The 24,891-nt window shown below is 39.9% G+C and overlaps 2 protein-coding genes, 1 long non-coding RNA gene and 1 pseudogene across 5 annotated transcripts; 1 reads left to right on the top strand and 3 right to left on the bottom strand.

Moving 5' to 3' along the window:
* The first annotated feature begins 418 nt into the window (after window positions 1-418).
* Window positions 419-2,999, top strand: LOC143886567 (Big1). The gene is made up of 3 exons (XM_077390611.1): window positions 419-681; window positions 1,723-1,847; window positions 2,719-2,999. The coding sequence occupies exons 1-3, from the start codon at window positions 460-462 to the stop codon at window positions 2,858-2,860; spliced, it is 489 nt and encodes a 162-aa protein (XP_077246726.1). The 5' UTR covers window positions 419-459; the 3' UTR covers window positions 2,861-2,999.
* A 1,659-nt stretch (window positions 3,000-4,658) lies between these two features.
* LOC143886565 (uncharacterized) lies at window positions 4,659-18,847 on the bottom strand. Of its 3 annotated transcripts, none has more exons than XR_013253870.1 (4): window positions 18,075-18,846; window positions 9,765-9,956; window positions 5,229-5,361; window positions 4,659-5,115 (listed from the first exon to the last, which is right to left on the bottom strand). XR_013253870.1 is itself a non-coding variant. In XM_077390610.1 (4 exons), the coding sequence occupies exons 1-4, from the start codon at window positions 18,729-18,731 to the stop codon at window positions 5,341-5,343; spliced, it is 822 nt and encodes a 273-aa protein (XP_077246725.1). In that variant the 5' UTR covers window positions 18,732-18,847; the 3' UTR covers window positions 4,659-5,340. The 3 variants fall into 3 exon arrangements, 2 of the variants coding, with proteins under 2 accessions (XP_077246725.1, XP_077246724.1); XM_077390610.1 differs by having other exon boundaries at window positions 4,659-5,361; window positions 18,075-18,185; window positions 18,234-18,847; XM_077390609.1 differs by having other exon boundaries at window positions 4,659-5,361.
* Window positions 11,278-18,061, bottom strand: LOC143886566 (uncharacterized). The gene is made up of 3 exons (XR_013253871.1): window positions 13,880-18,061; window positions 13,432-13,794; window positions 11,278-13,341 (listed from the first exon to the last, which is right to left on the bottom strand). It is a non-coding gene; the product is annotated as an uncharacterized LOC143886566 (long non-coding RNA).
* A 2,685-nt stretch (window positions 18,848-21,532) lies between the features above and the next one.
* Window positions 21,533-23,138, bottom strand: LOC143885973 (endochitinase-like; annotated as a pseudogene).
* Between the last annotated feature and the right edge of the window lie 1,753 nt (window positions 23,139-24,891).

Genomic DNA, 24,891 nt, shown 5'->3' with positions numbered 1-24,891 from the left:
CTTATCAAATGGATGGTTTGTTCCAGTAATATGACCTGATAGATCTCCCAAATTTGTGGGGACCACCCCATTCATACAGTGATTGATCTGATTGGGTCCCACCATAGACAGGCCATGGGCCAAAAATAAGCTAATCCATAGCCAACAACCATACAAGTGTTCAATAAAGTGGGGTTCCCCACTATCAAAACAAGGGAGTGCAGATATCAATACGGTTTGGAATTTTGTGATTGTGATATATGAATCTATATCTATATATGGTAGGAGGAACATGGATGAAACGATCTAGCAGTCAAGTTGAACGTTAGGTTGGATTGGAGGGTGGTCGGATTATTAGTGTATAGTTTGAATGTATTAGACTAATTCTAACAAAATAAAGTAGAAGTAGAAGTAGAAGAAGAAGAAGAAGAAGAAGAAGAAGAAGAAGAAGAAGAGAGAGAACTACTGAAGAAGAAGAAAATGGAATTAGAAATGAAGGGTAGTAAAGAGAAAAAACAGACTCCGCCTCCACCACCGCCACCGCCATTGCCGAGAATATGGACTACAAGGCCGGCGAAGGTCTGTAGAAGTGTGACGAGAGATGAGATCGCGAGGTTTTGGAGACAAAAGAAGATGGAAGAGGAAGATCATCTTCTCGCAGCTCTCAAGGCCGCTGCTAGGATCAGAGCTCGGAATCTCACAGTAAGAAACCTTTAATTCAAGTGTCTTTAAGCATTTTACCGCTTAATTTTCCTTCATTTTAACTCAATTTAATGTAAATTTTCGTGGATATGAATCAGTTTACCAAGAAAGAAGTCCATTGATTGGATGGTTAGGATCATTCCAACGGACACCCATTTGAAAATTGATCCGTCCATCGGATGCTGAGGATTGTTTTGGTGCACCAACTTGCAATGTCAGAATGATTAACACATAGTGTCAATCTATATAGTTTATACATGTGCTTTGCTTAACTCGGCCTAGGTAAAACCAAGTCGACTCGAGCAAGTCAATGGCTGACATGGTTAATTTTTCATTAACTCAGTGAATCAAAGGAGTTTTTTAGTGACATCTAGGGCAAAACTCGGGCTCAAAGGAGAACTCAGCCGAGGTAAAATTGAGTTGACTCTAGCGAGTTGAAGATCCAGTGTTTAAAAATTCGGATTCAGACAACTTGGCCAAAACATCAGACCTAAGTGAGTCAATAATTGATGTGGTCAATTTTCTATTAACTCGGGTGAATCAAAGGAGTTTTCGAATAGGTTAAAACTCAGAACCAAATGAGAACTCGGCCAAGGTAAAATCGAGTTGACTCAAACGAGCTGATGGTCGACTAGAGGAGTTTTTGTACTCACTGGAGTCAAAAGCCAAAAAATGGCAGCTGGGAGAATTCATTTTTCAATCTTTTGGCAGTAGATAACCTATGTTTTTCGGGATTTGCTAGGCAATTGCGCGGAAAACCATTTCGCGGTTCAATTTTGCAGGAGGGAAGAGCCACCTCAGATGAATAGGTGATTAAGACAAAATCTGCTAAAATGTGAGCATGTGTGGTTGTTCTCTCCTGTAAAATTGAGCCGCAACATGGCGTTCCTCAAAATTGCCTAGCAAAGCAAATCCCATGTTTTTCAATCCTAGGGACTCAATCTAAGATTGGACTTTTTTCATTAAAGCCAGTGAGCTATGATTGAGCCACATGTTCTCTAGGGTCCTAACTTGGTTTAATGCTTGTGTGGTGATCTGTAGGAAGAAGATTACAGTCGATTTAAAGAGTCCTTGAACGACAACATCGACGAGAAGAACAATGTCAAGGAAGAAAAGAGGGAGGATGACTACAACAAGAAAGAAATACGCGTGGGAATAAAGGACTGGTAGGTTTCAACTACTATTCAATTTAATTAGCGGCGCAACTTGGGTTGGTCATACCACTATTAAATATAATTAGGGGTGCAACTTGGGTAGGTCATAACCCGAACCCGACAGATTCAACCCTATGTCAACCCGACCGGAAGCCATAGTTAGCAAAACTCCGTTTTAAACAGCTTTTTTTTTTTTTTTGAACAAAAACATGTTTAGTTGGTGTGCCGTTTAAAACTTCTACAACGAATCAAACTCCGTTTTTTTGAGGCAAACATTTTAAACACATTTTAAACACGTATTTTTGGCCAACTTTCCAATTCTACACCCACAATATATTGTAAATTACAAAATGTTTCCATTTTTACTACCTCTTTTTTAACCAATGCCGTATTGAACTCGAATTTTTGCCGTCCCGTTGTTTTGCCGAATCACGGCCCTTTAACTGTACTAGAGGGGTGGTCCAGAGAAGAAAAGGGGGTGAAATTATCACTTCCCTTTTTTGTTATTATTTTATTTTGCCCTCACCGAACTCGACGCAGTTTGGAAAATCAAGTTAGACGGGTTATTTTAGGGTTGAGAGACTTAAAGGCAGGTTGGCTTCGGGGTTTGACCCCCCTCAACCCGAGGCTAGGTTTGGATCGGGTTCGAGTTGAGGTTTTTGGTCCTCCGGTTGGGCTAAGATAGGCCTCAACCCGACCCGAGTTGCACCTCTAATTCAAATGGCCTTTTCTCTTTCTTTTTTACCAATAAATCTCTGACCAACTCCCTTTTATTGATAATGGCACTCCCTCCTCACTTTATTAAACACTCCTGCATACAACACACACCATAAATTGAACAATAGTAGAAGAAAGTTAACTGAAATGTGTACTATTTATGCAGGTGGACTAAAAGCAAGTATGCATATCTGAATCAGCCTGCCATTCAATCCATGGATAAGCCCAAAAGGACCTCCAATTACACTCCCTACATTTGTTATTACAAGCCCTCTCCACCACAAGCTTATTCCCTTGGGGTTTTCTAGATGATTTTAGTTGCTTTGTATGAAATTATCATAAGGCTTTGATTAAATTACTTGGTTGCTAAGTGAACTAAAAGTAATTTCCAGGACTGCTTTTGTTATAGAGTGGAATTTGTTCTGTAATAAAGATCTATTCTGTCAATGTTTATATGAGCAACCTGCACTTCTTTGCTGCATAAACATATGTATGCTACAATTGAAGTTCTGCTGTTTTTCTCAGCCTTTTTTTTTTTGTTAATAAAGGGATCTCTGTTACAACCATAGTTAGAAGCATGGTTTTAGATTTCGGTGGAGACCGACACCGAAATCAATCAAACCCGAAATGGTCATTTATTTCGGCCGAAATTTTGGAATTTCGGTTTTTCCGAAATTTGACCCAAAAAATCTTTTTTTTTTTATATTAATTTAATATTTCACCGAAATTTAATATTGAATAAAATATTAAATTTGGGTTTTGTACTAGATTTCGACCGAAATTTCGAAATTTGAGGGTCCGAAACCGGTACCGAAACTGAAATTTTAAACCCTGGTTAGAAGTTTGGGTTGAGAAAAAATTCAGCAAGGAAAATGTTTGAAATTTTCATGAAATGTTTGGGAAGAGTTCCAGAAAATTTGAGAAAATTATGGATTTTTTTAATCTATTTATACCACCCTTACTTGCATTACTCTACAACTCATTAATTATCAACCTTCTGACCCCTTCGATTTGCTCTTGGTGTCCGACTGTACAGAAAATCCTCCTTGATTAACCCTCTTGAAGCACTCTACCGTTGAGTTTGACATTGATTTTAGATTTTATGTTCTTGTTATTACGCTTTTGGTATATTCTTTATACCTTACCTCATGGCTCGTGTATACAAATATCAGTATTCCTATTGTAATGTGATTCATTGAGATTTCTCCCACGTGTACAAATTGATGTTTTCATAAGGAAGCCATCGAAGGCCTTCCAAATAAGTCACAACAAAAAAAATGAAAGGATGGTTAAGTGCACGTGTTTGCTACATTGGGATACTGAGTATAGGTTTCACTACCATTTATTTTTCAATAATTTTGAATCTCTCACAAGATTTAAAATTTATATATGAGAAATTGATGAATTATTTGTCAAACTAGTGTTAAATTCAGATCATTTTCAAATAATATATGAGAAATGGACGAACTTACAAATAATACACTAGTAGGGGTGCAAGTTTGGCCCTGTCAACCCTGACCCGCCCTGAGCCCGAACAGGGTCAGGGCTGGATTTTCCAACCCTGAGGGCAGGTTAGGTCAGGTTCTGGGTTAATGCCTCGGATCACCCTGACCCGGCCCGATCCGACCTCGGCCCGATCCGACCTTGAGTTTTCTATTATAGAATTGAACCATCCGTGCATGTTTCTTTTGCTAATGTTTTCTATTATCTTGGATTAATGTTTCTTTAGATTATTATTATTAATTGTCTCTGTTGCCGGTCATGTTGTTGAATTCATATTGTCTTATTTTGTTCCCTTTCTCTGTTTATTGATCATTTTGTTCTATATGATATGTGGCTGCTTTATTTTTGGCACTCTTAACAGGTATTTGCACTAAGGTCAATCAGGGCCGGCCCGGCCCTGCCCAGCCGCACTGAGCCCTGTAGGGCGGGCAATGGGTTGAGGATTTTCGGCCTTGACTCAGGGTCAGAGCGGGTCAAGGCCGAGATAATGGGATCCAAGGTTGGGCTAGGGTTTTGAAAAACCGACCCTGTTGCAGCCCTGTAATACAGAGCTCACCATGGAATGCAAGCACGAGCATTCCTCTTTCAACATAGCTACATATAGAACACAACAAGATTGTGATGGATTGTAATCTCATATGTAAGTTCTTAGAAACTTCATTGCAAAGAACACATTCACAATGGGTATATAATAAATATACAGTATTAAAACTCACAATCAACAAAGAGTACCATTCAACCATCTGTCTGTTAGACTCTTCCTTAACAGGATGAAGAAATCTGCCCTGTTTTTTTGGTTTAATAAATAGTTGCCATTAAAAAAAAGGACTTTCTTGTTCCTCCATTCCAAACTCTTGGCATTGATTCCTTCTGCCGAGAAGCCCCAAGTTTCCCTACCCTTCAACCATCTGTGTTAAGAATCTTCATTAACAGGATGAAAAATCTGCCCTGTTTTTTGCTTTAATAAATCATTGCCATTACAAAAAAGACTTTCTTGTTCCCCATTCCACATTCTTGGGGTTGATTCCATCTGCCAAGACGGCCCGGATATTCCAATAACCTTATCTCACAGAAGCAAAAACAAGAAAAGAGAAGCTGCCAATAAGCTCTGCTATAATTATGACGTGAAGGGCCAGTGGAAACAGATGATGAATGCCATTACGCTATACCTACCTTTACATACGAATTAGGATACAAATTGCTATGAACCATGTCTAGCATTCCAGAGCCAGCATCACCACCATGTACACCGTCTCAGAGCCACCTTCCTTGACACTTTCGAATGCTATTTTTGCTTTGCTGCAGCCTGTTGAAAAATATGATTTTCTCATTAGTTCCAATGTCCAAAAAAGGCATGATATTTATAAAGCAACATGTCAATACTAAAAGGTAGGAACAATTAATGGATCTAACGATCAACGATATTAACCTCAAAGAATTTTGCTTACCCATTAATCAGATAATCATATCTTTAGTTTATGGCCTTCATTATAGAAAAGAGGCAATATTTTCCAGGAAATGTAACCCATTAATCAGATATAATCATATTGTTAAGATGTATGGCGTTCATTGGAGAAAAGAGGCAATATTTTCCAGGAAATGTATTCTGATATGTTTTTCTTTTCATCAATAACCCGCTTTATAGAATAAGGAAACACACATTACATTATAGACAACCTTCAGGAAATGTATCCTGCTCATTGAGGGAATTTAAGTTCGGCATCATGAAGTGTACAAAACTTATCCCACAACCTCCAGGAAACATATACTGCACGTTGAGGGATTTGTGGCTCGACATCATGAAGTATACTAGGTCCAAATGCAGTGACCAATCTTTTACGTTACACCCCATCATCTGTGATAGCAGGGATCATCTGGTTATATCGAATGAATGGGTGTTTCCCTCTGCAAACAGTGTGTCTAGATTCCTTAATTTATGACTGTCTTTGTCAACGTTGACAAATAAGGACCCTTAACTCTGATCACATTAACAAACCTTGCTTCTAATTTTACATCAGTGCTCAGATTCTTCCATTCGTCTCGTTTATCACATGTTGTAGCATCTGAACAGGAATTTTCCTACTTGGATTGATAATATAGAAGTTAGGCTCAGTCATGTCCCTAGAAAGAGAGCGATAGTTCTTCATTTCCCCTAGAAGTTGAGCGATAGTTCCTCATTTTCCCTAAGAGAGCGATAGTTCCTCTTTTTTCATTGTTTCCACTATGAATAATGCAATCATAACTTTTCTGATTACCATCTTAACTGAAGTGTTCTTTCAACAACTCAAACTAGCAGATCCATGACCATTACCCGCTAATTAAGCTGGACATTACAATTTCCTTTTCATGATTAAAATCTTTATCTTTATGTTAAAGTATTAAAGACCGTATGGAGGATATAATTGGAAAGACAGAAGTTTCCACAGGAGTCTGTATCCTCGATTCAAAGAATGATGATGCAAGTAGATGTCATGAACAAACCCATTATCTACAAAGTCGAATCCAGAGGGGAAGAGGGCCAACTGGGATTCAAAAGTAAGCCTGAAGGCAACCAGAATATAAAGGTAATTTCAATAGTGGGCCCTAAAGAGATCCACTCATCAAAAAAACTAGCAGACCGAGTCATTATGTTTTATGGAGATTTTTGGTTCCTTTTATTGAATTTTTACACAAAGTTTAAGTAGGTTTTCGACTTTTAGTGGGTCAATGTAAAAACGTAAATAGTGTTTCTAGGATAGAAACATCTAAGACACCTATTTTATTTTGGGCTGCTCCAAAATAGAAACTAGGATGTATTTAAGTGTTTTTTAAGAGATAACAAGGACACCTATTTTATTTTGGGCCCTAAATAGCGTTTCAGCATATTACAGTCATGCAAGTGGTTTACTGTCTCGATTCTATCTAGAAAGGCGGTCCAACCAAATCCACATACTCTAGGCGGCACACCTGGAATGTCCACACTCTGGCTACTTGTGAAGGCACAAGGCTAGGCATAGGTGATGATAGAATGATTTAACAGTGAACTCCGAGGAAGAATTCCAGATCCAACCCTTTTTTATCTTCGCCCGACCTCTTGATGTAGCACCCTTCTAACTCAATAACACCGGCAGCCCTAGGAAGCTCTCTATCAAAGAAATTTCTTCTGAAATTCATCTTGATATCGCCTGACCAAATGTGCATATCCTATGCTACTGTTTTTCTTTTTAATATCTATTTCACAATTTTTTAGGGTGTTTTTGGCAAAACAAATTTCGCAAGTTTCGCACATGTTTTACATAAATTTTCCACACATTTCTCGTACGTCTCATGTGATTCACTCATGTTTCACATAAGTTTCCCACATGTTTCCCATACATTTTCCATGCATTTCGGGAACGTTTCCCCAATTTTTTTTATCACGTTTCGGAAATATGTCTAAAACACATATCAGGGTCATCTGCCCAAGGAGTTTCCGGATAGTATGGTTAAAATCATAGTTCTAAAACTCCCCCACGTCATCTTGGACTCTATGAGTATACGCCCTCTTACCCTGGTTGCGTCCTTGTTCGAGTCTGCGTTTTGCCCTACAAAGTCAATCAAAACTCCTTTGACTCTCCCAAGCTATGTCCGCATCAACTGGGTACTCTCGTCCGCATCAACTGGGTACTCTCAGCCGCATCAACCGAGTACGTGACTGCATCATGCCAAGTCGACTACGATTTTCTTTGGCCACGTTTTGACCCACATTTGCATTTTGAAACAATGGTTAAATGTATCGACAAGCATGGTATGTTTGGGACACCCCAATATTCAACAAGAAACTGTACTGTGTCAATCAATACATGCTGTCACAAGTGAGACCAACTATTTTCTTTTGGGTGATAGTGTACATATCAGCAATATAGACAATTTTCAATACATATTGCCCAACTAAAAATCAGAGGCGTGCCGAAGAAAAACATTTTTCACCTGACAATACGATAAACATGGAAAAAAAAGCTCAACTTTTCTTCTTCTTTTCTGTTATAGTAGTCATTAGTTGTTGCATAGGAACCACAAATGATCAATGTAAAGAAAAATAACATCCCCCCGCCCCCCAAAACCAAAAAAAAAACCCCACCCACACAAAAAAAAAAGAAAAAGAAAAGACAAAAAAAAAAGGAAACTTACCTAGACTTCCACCATACAAAGGCCCACTGAAAAAGTGCATTTGGCAAGCCCAAATGTAAATGTAAAACAACAAAACACAACATCTATAGGACAATTCCGTAGTCCCCGTACAGATCATAACATAAGTAGCCATTAATCGTAAAACCAATGAAAATGATTCATATGGATTTTTGGTCAGGTAAACATTTATTGAGAACCATGTTGGCAGCTTGCAGGGCCTCCCAATACTGTGTTCACCCCAATCTAGTGATAAAAACTGGTTAGGACATTTCCCCATTGTGGATAAGCCAAAAAATTTGTACGAATAAGGTGCTCATAATTGCCTTGCCGGAATATGAAGAAATAAACTGATCAAGTGCTTAAGATCATCCAACTGTTGTAATTTTTGGCTTCTAGAACATCCACAGTTAATTCCACATCTTGAGCAATTTCGGACACTATGCACAGTTTATAATGGAGATCAAGGTGAACCATTATTTGAGGAGGTCCTGTGAGTCACCTGCCCCTTTCCCCATTTACGTTTTTGCAGGAAGAACTCCAAAGCTTCTTTATTGTTCTTGAGGAAGTTTTACTGAAATTAGTATAAATGATTTTGAAACAGAGGAATTGAATTTCTATAATCCATTCTTCAATGATAAGGTTGGATGATGACTCCTCTTATTCTGCTGATTTCTACAAAAGGGTTCTCAAGGAAATCGAACTTTTTAAGTGGAAATTTTACTGAAATTAGTATCAACGATTTTCAAAAAGAAGAATTGAATTTTCATAACCCATTCTTCCATGCTTAGGTTAGATGATCACTCCGCTTATTCTGCTGATTTCAAAGTTCAACACGTTGAGACCTGAGACTATTGAAGAAAACAAAGAAGAATTTGTGGAACTTGGTCTTGAGAAAATAAGCAACTAAATACAAGGCAAGTTTTGGTTATATTTCTTGAACAAGGATGGGATGTTTACCTGAAAAAAGGGGAAGAGAGAGACACACACAGAGAGAGAGAGAGAGAGAGAGAGAGGGAAGGAGGGAGAGCACTTTACCCTACTCACCTTAAAAAAGAGAAAAAACAAATCATACCTATATACTTAAACACCCTATTTAATTCATTATAAAAACTTCCTCCAATTTATTATTTCAAAAAAAAAAAAAAAAACCTCCATAGAAATGGTAACGGTTGTGGCAACAACTACTGGCCCAATATGTAATGGCTATTAGATGGCAACCAGAGGAAGTGTGGCTACGAGGATTGCACATATCACTTCCGAATGAAAATGTCATCCAACATAGTACTTTGGCTTTTGTCACTATAAATTATGAGCTTAAAATATGAAGCTCACCAATTACTTCCCAGTCCGCTGAAAAGAAATTCCACACATAAAAACAGAGGAATTCAATATTTTTTTGAACGATAAAGAAATTCAATATCTATAAAGAAGTCCATTTTCTTAGTGTGGTATATAGCAATGAATCCAAATACTAATACGAGATATGGCAAAAAGAACATTGGATTACGGCAAAAGCGGATGAAAAAGATCAATCATGGTGAAAAAAAACAAAGTTCAAACCTTTTGGAGCTTCTTCAAAACAGAATCTTCATAAGCCTGATAGCCGGCGCCAACAAGATTGCTTAGATTTGGAGGATTGGGTTCCTCATGTTTCCCGGCAGAGGCGCTTGATAAATCAGCAGCAGTAGAATGAAAAGGAACAACAAGCAGAGGATTTGATAGATCCCCGAACAGAATTTGTGTAGCAGCGACCTGAAAAAGAATTGATAAAAATTAATGTCAAATTAAATGTTTACTAACAGACCGTTCATGTTGAATACGATAGCTGATAAGTGATAAAACTATCCAAAATATATAATAAAAAAAAACACAAAATACAAGATCTGATGACAATAATGTTGCATAGTGCATCTATACATTGTGCTGGGATAACTGCATAACAAGGACACTCAATTTTTAAGAACTTCTAATCGCCAATAGGTGTCAAAATGGCACTCACAACAATTGCCTTTTACTAGCTTCCGGGTACTATATATAAAGTTTGCATGCATTGTCAAAACAATATTTAAAATTTAAAGGTGATCTTTATATATTTATACATGCAAACCTAATGTTTTAAAATAAAAATTAAACTATACAATTGTATGGGCATGCCGACCCCAACTAGTTTGGGACAAAGGCTTAGTTGAGTTGAGTTGAGTAAAATTGTATGGGCATGTTCTTAGCATGGTTTAAATTTCCATCAAAACCCGCACAAAACAACCAAAATGTTTCCATTTCCATCCCCACTAAAACACATTGAAACCGAAACACATACTGAAACCAAAACTGTAAGTGTATTAGTGCTATAACATGTGTTGCATAATTATAGTTATATGAATTCATGTGAAATGTGGTGTTCGGTATTATTAAATCATTATGCATTTTTTTTACTTATGTGATGGTTTTTGTGTGCCTTTGTGCTTATTCTAGCACTTCCTAAAGTTTCATCTTAAAAGTCCATCACTTGCATGTATTTCCATATGTTTTCGTGATTTTACAAGGTTTCCACCAAAATTTCCATCCAAAACCAACATGTTTCCATTACAGACATGACTGAAACACATGCCGAAACCGAAATATGAAACATTGGTTCTTAGCAATGTACACATGCATTACTAGTACAATCATAGTTTTAAAACTCCCCCGCGTCTGCGTCGACTCCGAGGGTCGACTCCCTTTTACCTTGGCTGCATTCCGCGTTGTGCCGCAACTGCATTCTGCATTTTTCCCTACAGAGTCAATAAAAACTCCTTTGACGGTTTCGAATTTTGACCGCGTTAACCGAGTACTCACCCACGTCAACCGAGTACTCGACTGCGTCGTGCCAAGTTGACCAAGATTTTCTTCGGCTGCGTTCCATGCCACATCCGCGTTTTTAAACACCAACATAATCGTGGTGGCATGACACCAAGCCAGATTCTAAAGGATACCGCATGTATGACAGTTACACTGAAAAACATATGTGTACTATTATAAAATACAATTTTAAACGGAGTAATGCTAGTGAAACAGAGAGTGTAACCATGGAACCGGACAAATACTTGGTTGCCACGTGGAAAACAGACACCGGTTATATGGTCACCCGGTTCTTAGGTTTTAGTTATCTTTTTGTTAAAACAAAAAAAAATGACAAAAAATAGGAAATAAATTCAGTAGGAGAAAATCATGCCTCCCTCCCTCCCTATATGTGATTAAAAAGAAGGATTTTTGAGATTTGTAAAGTCAATTTTGTGAATCCAATGAACGGTAAAAATTGAACATGTTGTATGGGGGTTTTATAGGATTTGGTGTCTATTAGGATTTTAGAGTTGTTATATCGGAGGCTGAGATTAATATGAGTTTAAAATAAGATTTTAATAACATATTAACACTTCTTTGATGGAGTTCTATGCAGTTTTGAATTTTGTAAGATGGAATTACAGTTTCCTCAGTTGAGTGTGATGCCAAGGTTTATGGAGTACGATGCCTAACTAATCTAAGTGGAATTATGCTACTTTTTTCATGTGTTCTACACTTTGAATTTTGCAAAGTTGACCCACTACTAGTTGAGTAATGTACAATTTTTTTGGGACTAGTTTGTGATGCAAATTGTAGGCCAAATAAGAAGCATATTTTCCCATTAGGATTTATTTCAATGTTATTTAGTTTCTAGGATTTTATTTCCTTGTTTTTAGTTTTAGGGCTTTTATTTTCCATGGATTTTTATTTCAATCACCTATATATAGGCCACATGTATTAGGGATTTTAAGTTTCGATGATTATTGATTGATTGAGATTCTCCCCTCTAGATTTCTCTTCTCCTCTAATTTCTTCTCTTTTTCTCCCCCAGATTTCTTCTTCTTCCCCTATTCTTCTTCTATTCTTCTTCTCTTCTTCTCTTCTTCTTCCCTTCCTCACCTTCTTCTATTTTCTCCTCTTTCTTCTATTTCTCTTCCCGGTCCTACACCAAATTTGGCATCATAGTGAGAGATCCAAGCGTCCTTCTCGATTGAAGACACCGTCAAGTGGTCAGATTCAAAATTATAGACCTCCAAGGTCTGTTCGCGGAATTGTTACCTCGCAAGCAACAGCCACACACATGGAATGTGCTTCAAGAGCCCTATCGTGGGATTTTCACCTAAACATTGCTGCTTATTGCAACCTGCTCACCACACGCATTTGTTAAGCTTCCTTGTCACCCCTGTATGTTTGAACCAACCCATTCCACATCAAAAATTTGAGCTAACACTGGTCAAAAAATCAAGAACACCTAGTTTACCCATACAAAAAAAAGGAGAGAAGACGAGGGGAGAAAAAATACACAAAAAACAATCTACGACTTGCGAATTTTTTTATTAATAATCCAAAAGGTAACACATAAAGCGACTCCCTGGCCAAAATAACAAAAAGGAAAAAAGGCAACCCAAAGGACCATCGGCTCCTAAGCATTACCCGGCATCCCGGCCTCACCAACCTGCTCGACCACCTGAACAATGGACGCCTCAATCAGAAGCTTCGGAGGCATCTCCAATGAACTGACGTCGACCCCGAACTGCCTTTTAACATCGTCCTTACAGCCTCAAGGGAGGCCAACCCGGCAAAAGCGTCTTCATACTCCTCGGATGCCTTGAATTTTCCACAGCTGCTTCCTCGGCCTTCTTCAATTTCTCTTTCAAATCAGCGACTTCCTTCTCCTGAGCACATAGAGTTCTTTGTAGTCCCGAGGTTAATGCCATGGTTTTAAATTTCGGCCGAAATATTTCGGTTTCGTTGGAAAACGAAACGAAATCCACATTGAGTCGGAAAAGTACAAAACTTCGCTGAAATGTTTCGGAAATTTTGGCCGAAACGAAACGTTTCGGTGAAATTTAAGTGAAACGTTTCCGAAATTTCGGTGAAATTTTTACAAGATTTCGTCCGAAATTTCATACCGAAACCAAAACCGAGATTTAAAACCTTGGTTAACGCATGCAGAACGGCCAGCCGCCTCAACCTACTCCTCCTTCTATAAACTCTCGACCTTATGCCCAGCCCGGCTAAGATGCTTCTACATGTAGTTGATTCGGGCGAGGCACTCAGAGAGGCAATCCTTCAAGCCATAAGTAAAATTTGAGACCTGAAAAGCAACACAGGCACGCCATTAAGAAACTCTGCGAGAAGAGAAGAGAACTAAAAAAATGAGATGATGAGCCAATGTGGAGCTTACATAAGCAATAGCTTTAATAACTGACTACATCATCACTTCGTCCGTCAGTTGTTAGACGTGATCTAGATCGGCAGGGAGCCGACCTTTCTTCACCAGCTCTGCCGCCACCATCGAGTCTCCCAAAGCAATATCAAGGGTCCAGATTGCCCAATCAGGGCAAAAAGGGGCATCTAGCTGCTTCCCCTTACCGTGTTGCATCAGGGTGATCACAACGCCATTTGCCTTCTTTAGTGGATCCTTACGCACTGCACTAGGCTGTGTCTCCTCCCCCCTCCAGAGGGACCACTTGGACTTGAGAAGCCTCGTGCCGAAGTCTCTTCTCCGGGTCAGCCTGGGTGCCCTTGGCGACATTGACCTGTATGTCTATAAAAGAATAATCCAAATCAGTACAAATAGCAAAGCTTTAAAAGATATCTAAGTTATAGGTCTAAAGACAAGCAAAACCAACCCTCTAGCCGGACCAAGATGACCCCACACTCGATCAGAACCTCCTCCAACTTAGCTCCTTCAACATGATAGCTGGGATGGTTTCCATCAAGTCAAAAGTGAATTGATTGACATCGGTAAGGGCTGGCGTGATGTTCGCACCGTCAAGAGCCAGCTCATTCCAGTTCGTGTTAAATCCCCATCCATCCTTGTTTTTGACAAAACCAAATTTATTCTACCGACCATGAACCGACGTGGGCTTGCCGGCCAAATCCTCGATCCCAGGCCGACGGCTAATATAGACCTAGCCGTCCTCAATTGGATGCTTCTTTACAAAGAATCACTTGACAAAGAGGACCAGAGAAAGCAGCTGCTCTAACCTGTGAAGGAGAACTACGAAAGCGATCACACACCACCATGAATTCGGAAGAATCTGAGTTGGGAGAAGCTTATAGTATCGCAGCACTAGAATAATAAACTCATGAATTGGGAACCTCAACCCGGCCTTCACCGTGCGCTCACACATACACACCTCAGATGTCCTGGAGCAAGCCCTCACACCGGGCTTAGGCAATCTGATCTCCATGCTGGATGGGATGAGGTATGTGAACCTAATACGCTCCAAATCACTCTCAACAAATGAACGAGACTCCCCCAAACCTCCTACACGTAGGGCCAGATCGGCATTCATCCTCATGCCTGCAATCTGCTCTACAAGGTCGCTTCTCCCAGGCCGAAGTACATCTTGCAAGTTGGCCCCACTTACCTCATCTACCCTCTCCACCGCATCACCTTGGACGACTTGTAGATCGGCCTCATCCATGGCAAAGGGTGTGACCTCCAAAGGAGAAGCCAACCCGGACTCGGTGAGATTAGTCGACCTAGAGTCCGGAGGGACCCCATCACCTAAGCACGGCTCCAACTTATCATCTAACCCAGACTCAAATCTACTACTTATGCTAGGCATAATGGCATAATGGAATGTAACAGAGAGAGCTTAAGGGACTTACTCAAAGATGAGGTGAAAATGCTAATAATCGAGCTCACTTTGACGAGGTGAGAAGGCCAAAAACCAAACTCCTTGGAGGTGGAAGCACTTGGGTAGGAAAGAATGAAGAACACAAGCCCCTTTTATGGATGTGGCCACCCAATCAACGGACGAGATGAGGAAAAATGTCGCTCATCACTTCAAAACTAAAAATGATTTCCCTCCTAAGACACAGGGCGAACACGTCATCTCGGCCACCACGATCTTCACCGCGGCTCCACCTCATCTTAACAAGCAAAGTCTTCACCTACGGTCCTTGGTTGAGGTCCCCTAACCCCAATCGGATAGCCAAGAAGCTGAAAAGACCCCTATTTCGGCCTCAGATCCTAGTTATGATGGACGAAACCATGTCGCATGATGCCAACTATCCTCGACAGTCAGGATGAAACGTGCATGTTTGAAATGGATTGTAAAGGCTGCTCAACATGGTCTATTCCATTTGCAGATCCGTCCATGATAGTCTCCAAAAAGAACAGGACTCTAAGAAGGCACTTGGACTGACATTTCAAATTTAAGTTGATCAAAATGAAATACTGTTTTAATTTTCAAAAGAAAAAACGAAATTCTGTTTTGCATCCGGGCCCAGCTACCGCTCCGCACATTTCCAAGGGAACATGTGAAGACCGTTGGATAAGATCTAACAGCCCATTAACACATCCAGTCTTATACCTCCTCTCCACAACGGCCGCAACTCGGCTAACTCCCACCTCGGCCGGCATCACCTTCACCTCGACCCATCTTCCACCTCGGCTTCCCCTCTCACCTCGGCCGACCACCTCAACCCGGCTTCCCATCTCCTACCTAACCAGAATCACACCTCAATTCCACCCGTTCCGCCCAGCAAGAATCCTCAGCCGAGGTGGATCAACTGAGGCGACCCACCCGGACTATCTTCCACCTCGCCTTCCCCTCTCACCTCGGCCGACCACACCTTTTCACTTTGCGCAACCCTCTAGGACCACCTGCCCTTCTCAAATATCAGTTACAGAAACGAGGGCAGCAAAGGCCGAAAAAGTCCAATGTGCAAGATTTGGTGGTCAGAGGCATCCCCAAATGGTGATGAATAACAGTCCCAGCAACACAAAGAAACAGAGCATGAGCTGCAATTGAGTTTATCCATGGAAACCACTGGATGACTGGATGACTAAAGAATCGATACCCAAGACGCAAGCAACCATCAGAGCAAAGCTCGAGCAACCATATACCACGGCGACAAAAGTGCCCACCTGACCTCCTAATGCATTTATTGCATGACCTGTGACTCACCTCATCAATTAAATCTAATTCCATTGTTGCAAAACTGAGTTCTGCAACAAGAAGAATGGAACCACATAGAGTCAGGAAAGGATGATGGTAATGGTAAATGGAAGGGGGCCTGATCTGATGATTGCAGAGGGCAGACCCAACATTCCAGGCCCAACAGCAATGCCAAATTGAAGGCATCCAGTTTTGGAGAAGTGGTATCAATCGCCTCTGCAAGCACCCATTCTCGCTTAATCTCCGTGCACTCCTCATCACAAAAGAGCTTTCTTTGTCCAAGGGCTGTCGTTTTGCCACTTGCTCCCTCCACAGGCTGAAGTGGAGCTAGCAACTTCTGAATAACAGAGACTTCAAATAGTGCATCAACACGAAACCCACAAGCGCAGCCTCCACCATCACAAGGGACACTAGCAATTATCCGACCACAGGAAAAAGTTCTCACACAGGCATGCAGACCGCATTGTCGAGTCTTCACACAGAGCTGATTACATTTGATATATATATCCTCTGACCCATAAGTCTCTCAAATGGCAGCAGTGTGTAGATGAATGGCCACAAGCTTGAGGAGCTAAGCATTGGTGCTGACAAGAAAGAGGTGGTGTCCTGCAAGGTAGTGGAGGAGGAGTCACTGTCTTCCCGCTAGTGCAGCTCAAAACAGAGAAAATGGTTTCAAGGCAGGGGGCAGGCAACTGTGACAAAGGAGACCTGGATAGTTCGTGCGAGGTAAAACCTGGGACCGCTCCCGCATATCATCCAGGAGCACTGGTTTATTCCTAGTCGACCAAGAGTAGACCACACTAGGACTCTACTTCCTCGACCCGATCAAGACCGAGAAAGTGGGGGGCATGTGTTGGGGGAAAATTCGCCACCAATCGAGAGTGGACACGTGGCACCAATCGGAGACGGACACATGGCGGACACCCAACCAATAGCAAGTAAGGACTCTAATCTTTCCTACAAATAGAGGTACAATCTCCAAGGTATGGGACTTGTCACCATTTTTTGCATTCAGTCAATTCTAGAGTTATCATCAGAGAGCTCATATTATAGTTGCCAGTTCTGACTTATGCATCGAAGAGCCTCCCCGGAGCCCAACGGGTGGCTTTCTGACCATTTATTCGTGAGTGCAGGTGATCTCCTCAAGTGCGCTACCAGCTGGGACCCATTCAACCTTAGGTCAGATTTCAGCGCCAACAGATTTTGAGTCCAAAACTGATTACTGAACTGAAAAGCATTTCGTCCAATCATTCCTTTTTAGTCAGGGCGGCAATTTCAAGAATTTTTTAACGCATTCTAACTGCTTCAGCTATATGGTGTATTTAGAAAGAAATGGAAGTTTTTTTTTTCAAATAAGTTAACCAATCTTGTTGACAATATTAAATGAACTGTCGTTAATGTCCTGAAAAGATCTTAATGGAAGATGTTTTGAGCCTTTTGACAAAGTTGCATCACCTTCCAAAACGCATTCATGTATGACGTTTTCATCGATCACAGCAAAGCTTAGGAGTATCACAATTACATTACATATTCTTCAAAGACCTAGTTCCTTTTGTTATCCGTAATAAATTGCATCAAATATGAACCAAAAGAAGCTAAATATTATAAGATCTACAATAAACCCTAATCACATCATCATCATCATCCAGAATTAAATCATAACTAAAGAACTTAGGAACCAATTCATGTATGAGGTTTTCGTTGATCACACCAAAGCTTAGGAGCATCATAATTTCATATTCTTCACAGACCTAGATCCTTTCATTATTCCTAACAAATTGCATCAAATAAATCATTCCAAAAGAAAATTTTGCATCAAATATGAACCAAAAAAGAAAACAATTATAATTGTAACCAGAATCATCAATAACCAGAATTCAATCATAAAAAAATATAATAATAAAGAACTCACAGCCGCTGCTGCAGCATCCTTAGAAACCATAACAACAAGAGCATTCTGCCGATTCTTCAACCTCTTCCGAATCACAACATCTTCAACCCCACCAAATCTCCCAAACAACTCCTTCAACCTCTCTGCACTATACCCCTCCCCATCCTTCTCCCAAGAAACCTTCAAAATCTTCTCCTTATCCAAATCCAACCCATTCCTCACACTCTCACTAACAACTCTCCCCCTCACAGTCTCCTCCATTTTCTTCGCCCTCATTGCTCGAATTCTCTCCACTTCTTCTCTAAACTTCTTCGCGGCCAATTCCTCTTCTTCTCTATCTTTATCTTCTTTATCAGCTTCGAATTCTCTTCTTTCAAGATCAGACATCATTTTACGCCGTTTGGTATCGAATAGGGTTTCGCGGCGGATCCGATCAAGCTTTGCGCGGATGAGATCATCGAAGGCTTTTCGTGCGGTCTCGTTTTTGAGGATTTCGTAGGAGGATTGGAGCTTTTGGAAGGTGGATTTAGCGTGAGGATCGTTAGGGTTTTTGTCTGGATGGCATATTCTGGCTTTGGTTCTATAGGCTTTTTCGATTTCTTTTAGGGTTAGTTTTGTTCCTTCTTCTCCTGCTGGTAATCCGAGGATTTTGTAATGGTCATCGTCTTCAAGATCCATCTCTCCCACTGTAAACCCTAGCTCGAGAGCTAGGTTTCTGTAAACTAGGGCTTGGAAAATGGAGCAAGAGAGCGAGGTGGGCAGAGATTGATTTTTGAATAGAAATTGATATTAAATAACACCAAACTGTTCGGTAGATACCCTTGTTTTTGCGGGACGCCCCTTTGGACTTGCAATTTGATATTTCCAGTGGTGTTCATTATTCGGTTTTAACTGAATAATTCGGTTCTGTTTTTTGCTAATTCGGTTCGGTTTCGGTTTTTATTTTTGGTTAATTAGGTATTTCGGTTTCGGTTTTGGTTATCTTAGAAAAAAATTCAATTAACCGAATAACCAAAAATAAACATTATTTTTTTTAAAAATGGTGTATGGGCACTCCGTAGGATGATCCAAACCGTCCATTTAATTGATCACAAATTCAATAGGTTGGGCCTAAAAAACAGTTTCGATAGATTGATCATAGCCCTCCGATCAACTGTCCAAATAGATTTTTTTGTCTTTTTCTATCACTATTCGGTTATAACCGAATAAATGAATTTTTAATCGGTTCGGTTTCAGTTTCCGAAATTTAATAACCGAAATTATTTCGGTTATCAAATTTCGGTTATTTCGGTTCCGTTATAACTGATTGAACACCCCTAATTTCCACCGTTCCACCGACTCAACTATGCCCATTTGCAAATCAAGTCTTTAACTACCATTTTAAAAAGGGACTTATAGCTTGCAAATTTGCAAATCAAGTAATGCCATTTGTGTTAACTTTTAAAAAGGGACTTCTAGTTTGCAAATTTGCAAATCAAGTCATGCCATTTGTGTTAACTTACTCACTTAAGTTGTTGGAGAAATGCATTATTTATCTTTTATACTTTAACACTCGCCCACACATGTGATCCTACTTTGGGCCAACCATCACATGTGGATTTTTTCTATCGGGGAAGTTTGAGCTCGAGACCTTTGGCTCTGATACCATATTAACTTACTAACTTCTCCAAAAGCTTAAGCTGTTGGAGAAAGACGTTATTTATCTTTCATACTTTAACAATTTGGCCATGGTCATCTAGAGGGATTGAGCCTTTAGCTCGATGGTCCAGGCTTTGTCCCTGCGAAATACATACATGAGACGCTTTTTCATTATATAAAGACAAGAATATCCTTTATCTATCAAAAGACAAAATTGCTCTTGTTTTAGTTTTGGGAAGTGATATGTCCGCCCCTTTTGATTACTCGGGACACTCAGCAGCAGTGGATCAATGACCGCAAAAGGGCTAATGTACTTCACATCAGAAGGATTCACTGGGGCTGATTGCCACACACACTAGGCCTATGTGTCCCAAGTAATCAAAAGGGGCGGATATAACACTTCCCTTAGTTTTTTTGTATATTGACAATAATAAAGATTATTAATGTGCCATAGAATGCTGTTAGAGTTGCCATCTACAATACACATGTAGCAACCATTGTGACCATTGTGATGATGGGCCTTGTTTGGAAACCCAAATCTCTAGAGATGAAATAATTTGAGCCTTTCAATCAAATAATGACCTACCACATAACAACGTGTGTCTGGTGCTAAACATTGTATTAAAAAATGGGCGGCACAGATCGTACTTCCAAGGGTTGAATTCTAGAGATCACGGGTTCCACATGGGACATGAGTGTTTAATCTGGACTGTTGATCTGATGAGCCATTACAAGACACCTCACATGGTCATGTTTAGTTGTTTACATGCCAAATGAACAAAGCATTAGACTGCTAAAATCAAGAGTATAACCATGGTTTTAAATTTCGACCGAAATCCGAAATTTCGGTCGGGACCGAAAATTTTTCGCCATTTACCAGATTTCGGACCGAATTTTCATTTAAATGCCATTATTTATTTATTTTTATTTCGAACCAAATTACCAAATCTCGGTTTTCCTCGGATTTCTCCAAAATTGTGGACTGTACAGTCTTGTACTGTCCTACTATTGGATGAATGAGGAATCCATGCGCAGTGGAAGAGGTCATGGAAACATAGAAAATAAAAAATTTCCTTGCTCCGAAACCCAGAAATCCTAGTTTACTAGATTGGTGGTGGTGGAAGAATTGAAATTCACAAAGGAAATAGATCAATACTGAAGTTCTTTGACTACCCCACTAGTAACCTCTGCTTGATTCACCAACACCCCTTTGTGAATCAAGCACGACTTCGAAGTACCGAGAACTCGAATGCCGAAGAAGGCATTTGAATGTACACCTCCTTCCAATTTAATTGTTTCCAAATTTGTTTCAAAAGCACAATCACCTTCTTCTTAGAGAAAAACGTTTTGCACTTGTTGCTTTTATTTCCTGTCTTCCAAAATCTCCGAGGACCCAAAAAATTTCTAGGGCCACTTGAAATTTCCAATTTCGAAATATTCTCCTTTTTTTTCTCCAAGATTCTTCACCAATGTAGGAAATTCCAAATTCCTTAATTAATTAATCCTAACCCAATCTTTTGTGAATGTAGGATATGGTCACAGGGAAATAGTAGGGTCCTGGGCCCTTATCATAGGTGATGACTCTACCCAATTCCCCACCGGACCTTGGTTCGTGTGGGGATGTGCAATGCAATCCGATTTCAAGATTTCGGATTGCATTACAAACATTTATTAAAAAAAAGAAAAGCATAATAACACTTAAAAGCAAAATTAGGGCAAAAACATCAATCCATGCACGTGGCGCCGGCCTCCAAAAATACTAATGCCAAATGACTATCGTCTTTGACATACTTATCTAGATGACTAGTAGTCATTTATTTAAATACATAGCAAGAGCCTAATTAAGCAAAAGGCCTTTGGTTGTCGCAGTCAAGGTTGGCGCCATAGCTCACACCAAGTATGTCGCAATATCTCTTGTAGAATCCGATGCGGTTAGCAACCGCATCATTGTTCCCTTTATCGCATTCGATTCCTCCGTTGATGATGTCGGTGGCAACACCGAATCCAGGAAGGCGACCCACGGTCATATCGTCATTGGACGGTGTCCATCGGCCAGTGATGGCATCATGGCAGGAAGGTTTTTGTGATTGAGGGGTCATCCAATACCATATAGCTGTCTTAAATGAAACAGTTGCATCAATGGAAACTAGATCAGGGTTGGTGACAAGGTCCGCGCCAATGGTTTTTCTAGCTGAGCCATAGTTGTAATTGCTACAAGCATCAAAATCCAAGTCGATCTAGATAGTCCTCTAGAAAGCAAAATCAAGAAATAACATATTCAAGTTTGAGGAAATCTAAACTGAAGGGAGCCCTTGCAAAAAAGAGGTGAAAGGGCTCCCCCATTGGCTGCACATCACCATCATGTTTGACTTTTCAGCCGTTATTAATGCATGATGGTGATGTGCAGCTAATAGGAGAGCCCTTTCATGATGGTGATGTGCAGCCAATGGGAGAGCCCTTTCACCTCTTTTTTGTATGGGCTCCCTTCAGTCTAGAATTCCTCTTCAAGTTAATCCTCTAGAAAACTAAATGTAGAAATAACATAAAAAATGCATTGGAAAAGATCAACTTACTGCGAGATTTGAATGGGACCTCGGCTGTGGTATTATTTACCAGAAGCGCATGGAAATTCGCACTTGCTATGCAGTAATCTGCTAGATTATTGCTTTGTTATTGGAGGAAGCAATATCCCCATGAATATTGGTCGTCTGATGCAATTGCCCACTTACCTAAATACATCAATTAATGAATCCATTAATCACAAATAAAAGATCCATGTTAAGTTGAAAAACTAACATGCATAATATATATTTCAATTAGCTTCTTAGTTAGAAGATTATGAGCAAAATAAGCGGATTTTTCCTAATGCGAAAGCATTTAGTTGCCCAAATTTCACCCTTAATTCTGATAATATGGTGTTATAAGGATTGCCTTATTCTAATAGGGTCAGTGGGAGAAACCCTATAATCCAAGATATCAAAATTAAGTTCATGGATGAACATCTTAACTAGTAAAACACACCAGCAGTTTCATGGGATGTGTGAGCCAAGAAAGCTGCAATCTCCCTTTTACATGTATCAGTGTCGCCGACTGTGCCAAAGCCATCAAAGGCATTTGCAGCAGCGATGAAAGCATTGTAAGTGTAGAAGCCTTTGCCTTGGCAAGTGGGGTCATTTCAAAGCTTTGGCATTTAGTCGAAGAGGGCTGGAGTGATCATGGAGCCCACACCTCCACCACCGCTCGTAGTGGAGAGGTGTCAAATGGCCATGGTGGCAATAGCTTTGGTAGCCTACACCACAGTATGGGGTGGTGGTGCCACAGTAACCATACTGGCTTCAGCAGAGCCTTCCCGGACACAGAGCCCCCCTTAGCTTGTCTTCCACACTGTTCTGCAAATGAACCTAAAAAACAGGCTAAGGAGAGCAAAACAAAGGTCCAGGTCATCATTTTAGCTAGTAGATGTGCGCTTCACCCTATATATATATATATATATATATATATATATATATATATATATATATATATATATATATATATATATATAGAGAGAGAGAGAGAGAGAGAGAGATTTTTTCCTTATGAGTACTCAGCCGTGGACGATTCAATGTAAGGTAAATGGAATTCAATGTAGGGCAAAATGAAAGAATCGCCAAATGACAAAGGTGACAGGAAAAATGCCCATACATAGACTCTGTTTCTTTCGACGTAAAAAGGGTGGCCCAGTGCACGAAGCTCCCGCCATTGCTGGGTCTGTTTCTTTCGATGTAAAATTTGTTTTATGTTGTAAAATTAAGTATAAAACAAATTTTACATCCATTTTTAGTACGTCGAAAGAAACAGAGCCTATAATGACCTAAATTAGTTACTGGATATGCATCCTGCTAAAATTATAAAGAATATACCATGCTCTATGCAAAGTGGCTTAAGAAAAGCTCAAAATGGGGCCACTCACATGATGTCTGCATGGGTCATCAATCATAAGGCTTCTTGTCCAGGTCCATCACTCAGCACTACTGTATTTTGATGAGGGCACTCCTCAGTTTATTAAAAGTACGGTATGACCCGCACCATAGGATGATCCAAACCATCCATTAGGTGGGCCACAGCCTAAATAGGTTGTGCCTCAAAAAATCATTTCCATAGGTTGATCCTAACCCTCCGATCTATAGAGGGTTAGGATCAACCTACGGAAATAATTTTTGGGGCACAATCTATTTAGGCTGTGGCCCATCTAATGGACGGTTTGGATCATCCTATGGCGTGGGCCATACCGTACTTTTAAGTTCTAATAAAGTGAGGAGAGGAGTGTGCCTTATCAAAAATACAGTAGTGCTAATAACATTTCCCAAAAGCAATCATGTTTTAGGTGGAGCCCCCCATATTTTTTTAAGGCTTTCCTTATTTTTAAGGCATATATCATCTTCATTATTCACTTTCTCTTAATAGATTCCTGCGAATTCTATCAGCCAATGAGATATAAGAATGCAAATCTAAAACCAGAGACTTCACAAATCATTTCCCATGGCCACCACATTTTAGAATATTATTAAAAATCAATGGTCATTATTCATAGACTGAAGTTCAAAATTTAAATTAGAGCGTTACTAGCGGATTGAACGTAAGGATTGTGGAGGAAACAAACAACCTGTAATAACCCTAGAATCAGAGAGAGAGAGAGAGAGAGAGAGAGAGATAGAGAGAGAGATCTTGCTACCTCATTGATGAAATAAAAACTCTTACACGATTAATAATCTAATGTGAAGGCAAGAACCCTATTAAACATAATAAACTTCCTACCCAAAAAAGAGTCCCAACTAGGAGACTAGAATCCTACCTACTCAAACTTCCTACTAAAAAGAAAAATAACCATGCTAGGAAACTAGAATCCCCTGGCATCCTCTAGGCTAAATTAAAACTAAAATCCCAAATTCTCAGCTTTGCCCATGCCAAGTGTTTGGATTGTCTGAATCGGAAATCCTAATCAGAATACTATTTCAATTCCTATTTTGGAAACAACATGGAAATAATTTAAAATGAACAATGGGTACTGTATTGGCACTACCATGTTTTGATAATTGTATCGGAAATCAAAAACTTTTTAGGGACTGTAATAAACTTTGACAGCTGTTTAAATAACAAAAGATAAGCTGAGTTTGTGCAATTATCAAAACATAGTAGTGCCAATATCAGTAGCCAAAAA

The sequence above is a fragment of the Tasmannia lanceolata genome, unplaced genomic scaffold, assembly GCF_043159265.1.
Source record: "Tasmannia lanceolata isolate RefF3 unplaced genomic scaffold, GAP_Taslan_0.1 ptg000011l, whole genome shotgun sequence".
Lineage (NCBI taxonomy): Eukaryota > Viridiplantae > Streptophyta > Magnoliopsida > Canellales > Winteraceae > Tasmannia > Tasmannia lanceolata.
This window is presented reverse-complemented; position numbering and strand designations above follow the sequence as displayed.

Coding starts and splice junctions, on each gene's coding strand:
- LOC143886567 (XM_077390611.1), top strand. CDS start 460: ATGGAATTAGAAATGAAGGGTAGTAAAGAGAAAAAACAGACTCCGCCT. Junction 682..1,722: donor TCAGAGCTCGGAATCTCACA/GTAAGAAACCTT, acceptor GGTGATCTGTAG/GAAGAAGATTACAGTCGATT. Junction 1,848..2,718: donor CGCGTGGGAATAAAGGACTG/GTAGGTTTCAAC, acceptor CTATTTATGCAG/GTGGACTAAAAGCAAGTATG.
- LOC143886565 (XM_077390609.1), bottom strand. CDS start 18,731: ATGGATCTTGAAGACGATGACCATTACAAAATCCTCGGATTACCAGCA. Junction 9,957..18,074: donor AGGATGCTGCAGCAGCGGCT/GTGAGTTCTTTA, acceptor ATTCTTTTTCAG/GTCGCTGCTACACAAATTCT. Junction 5,362..9,764: donor TTTTGAAGAAGCTCCAAAAG/GTTTGAACTTTG, acceptor ATTTTTCAACAG/GCTGCAGCAAAGCAAAAATA.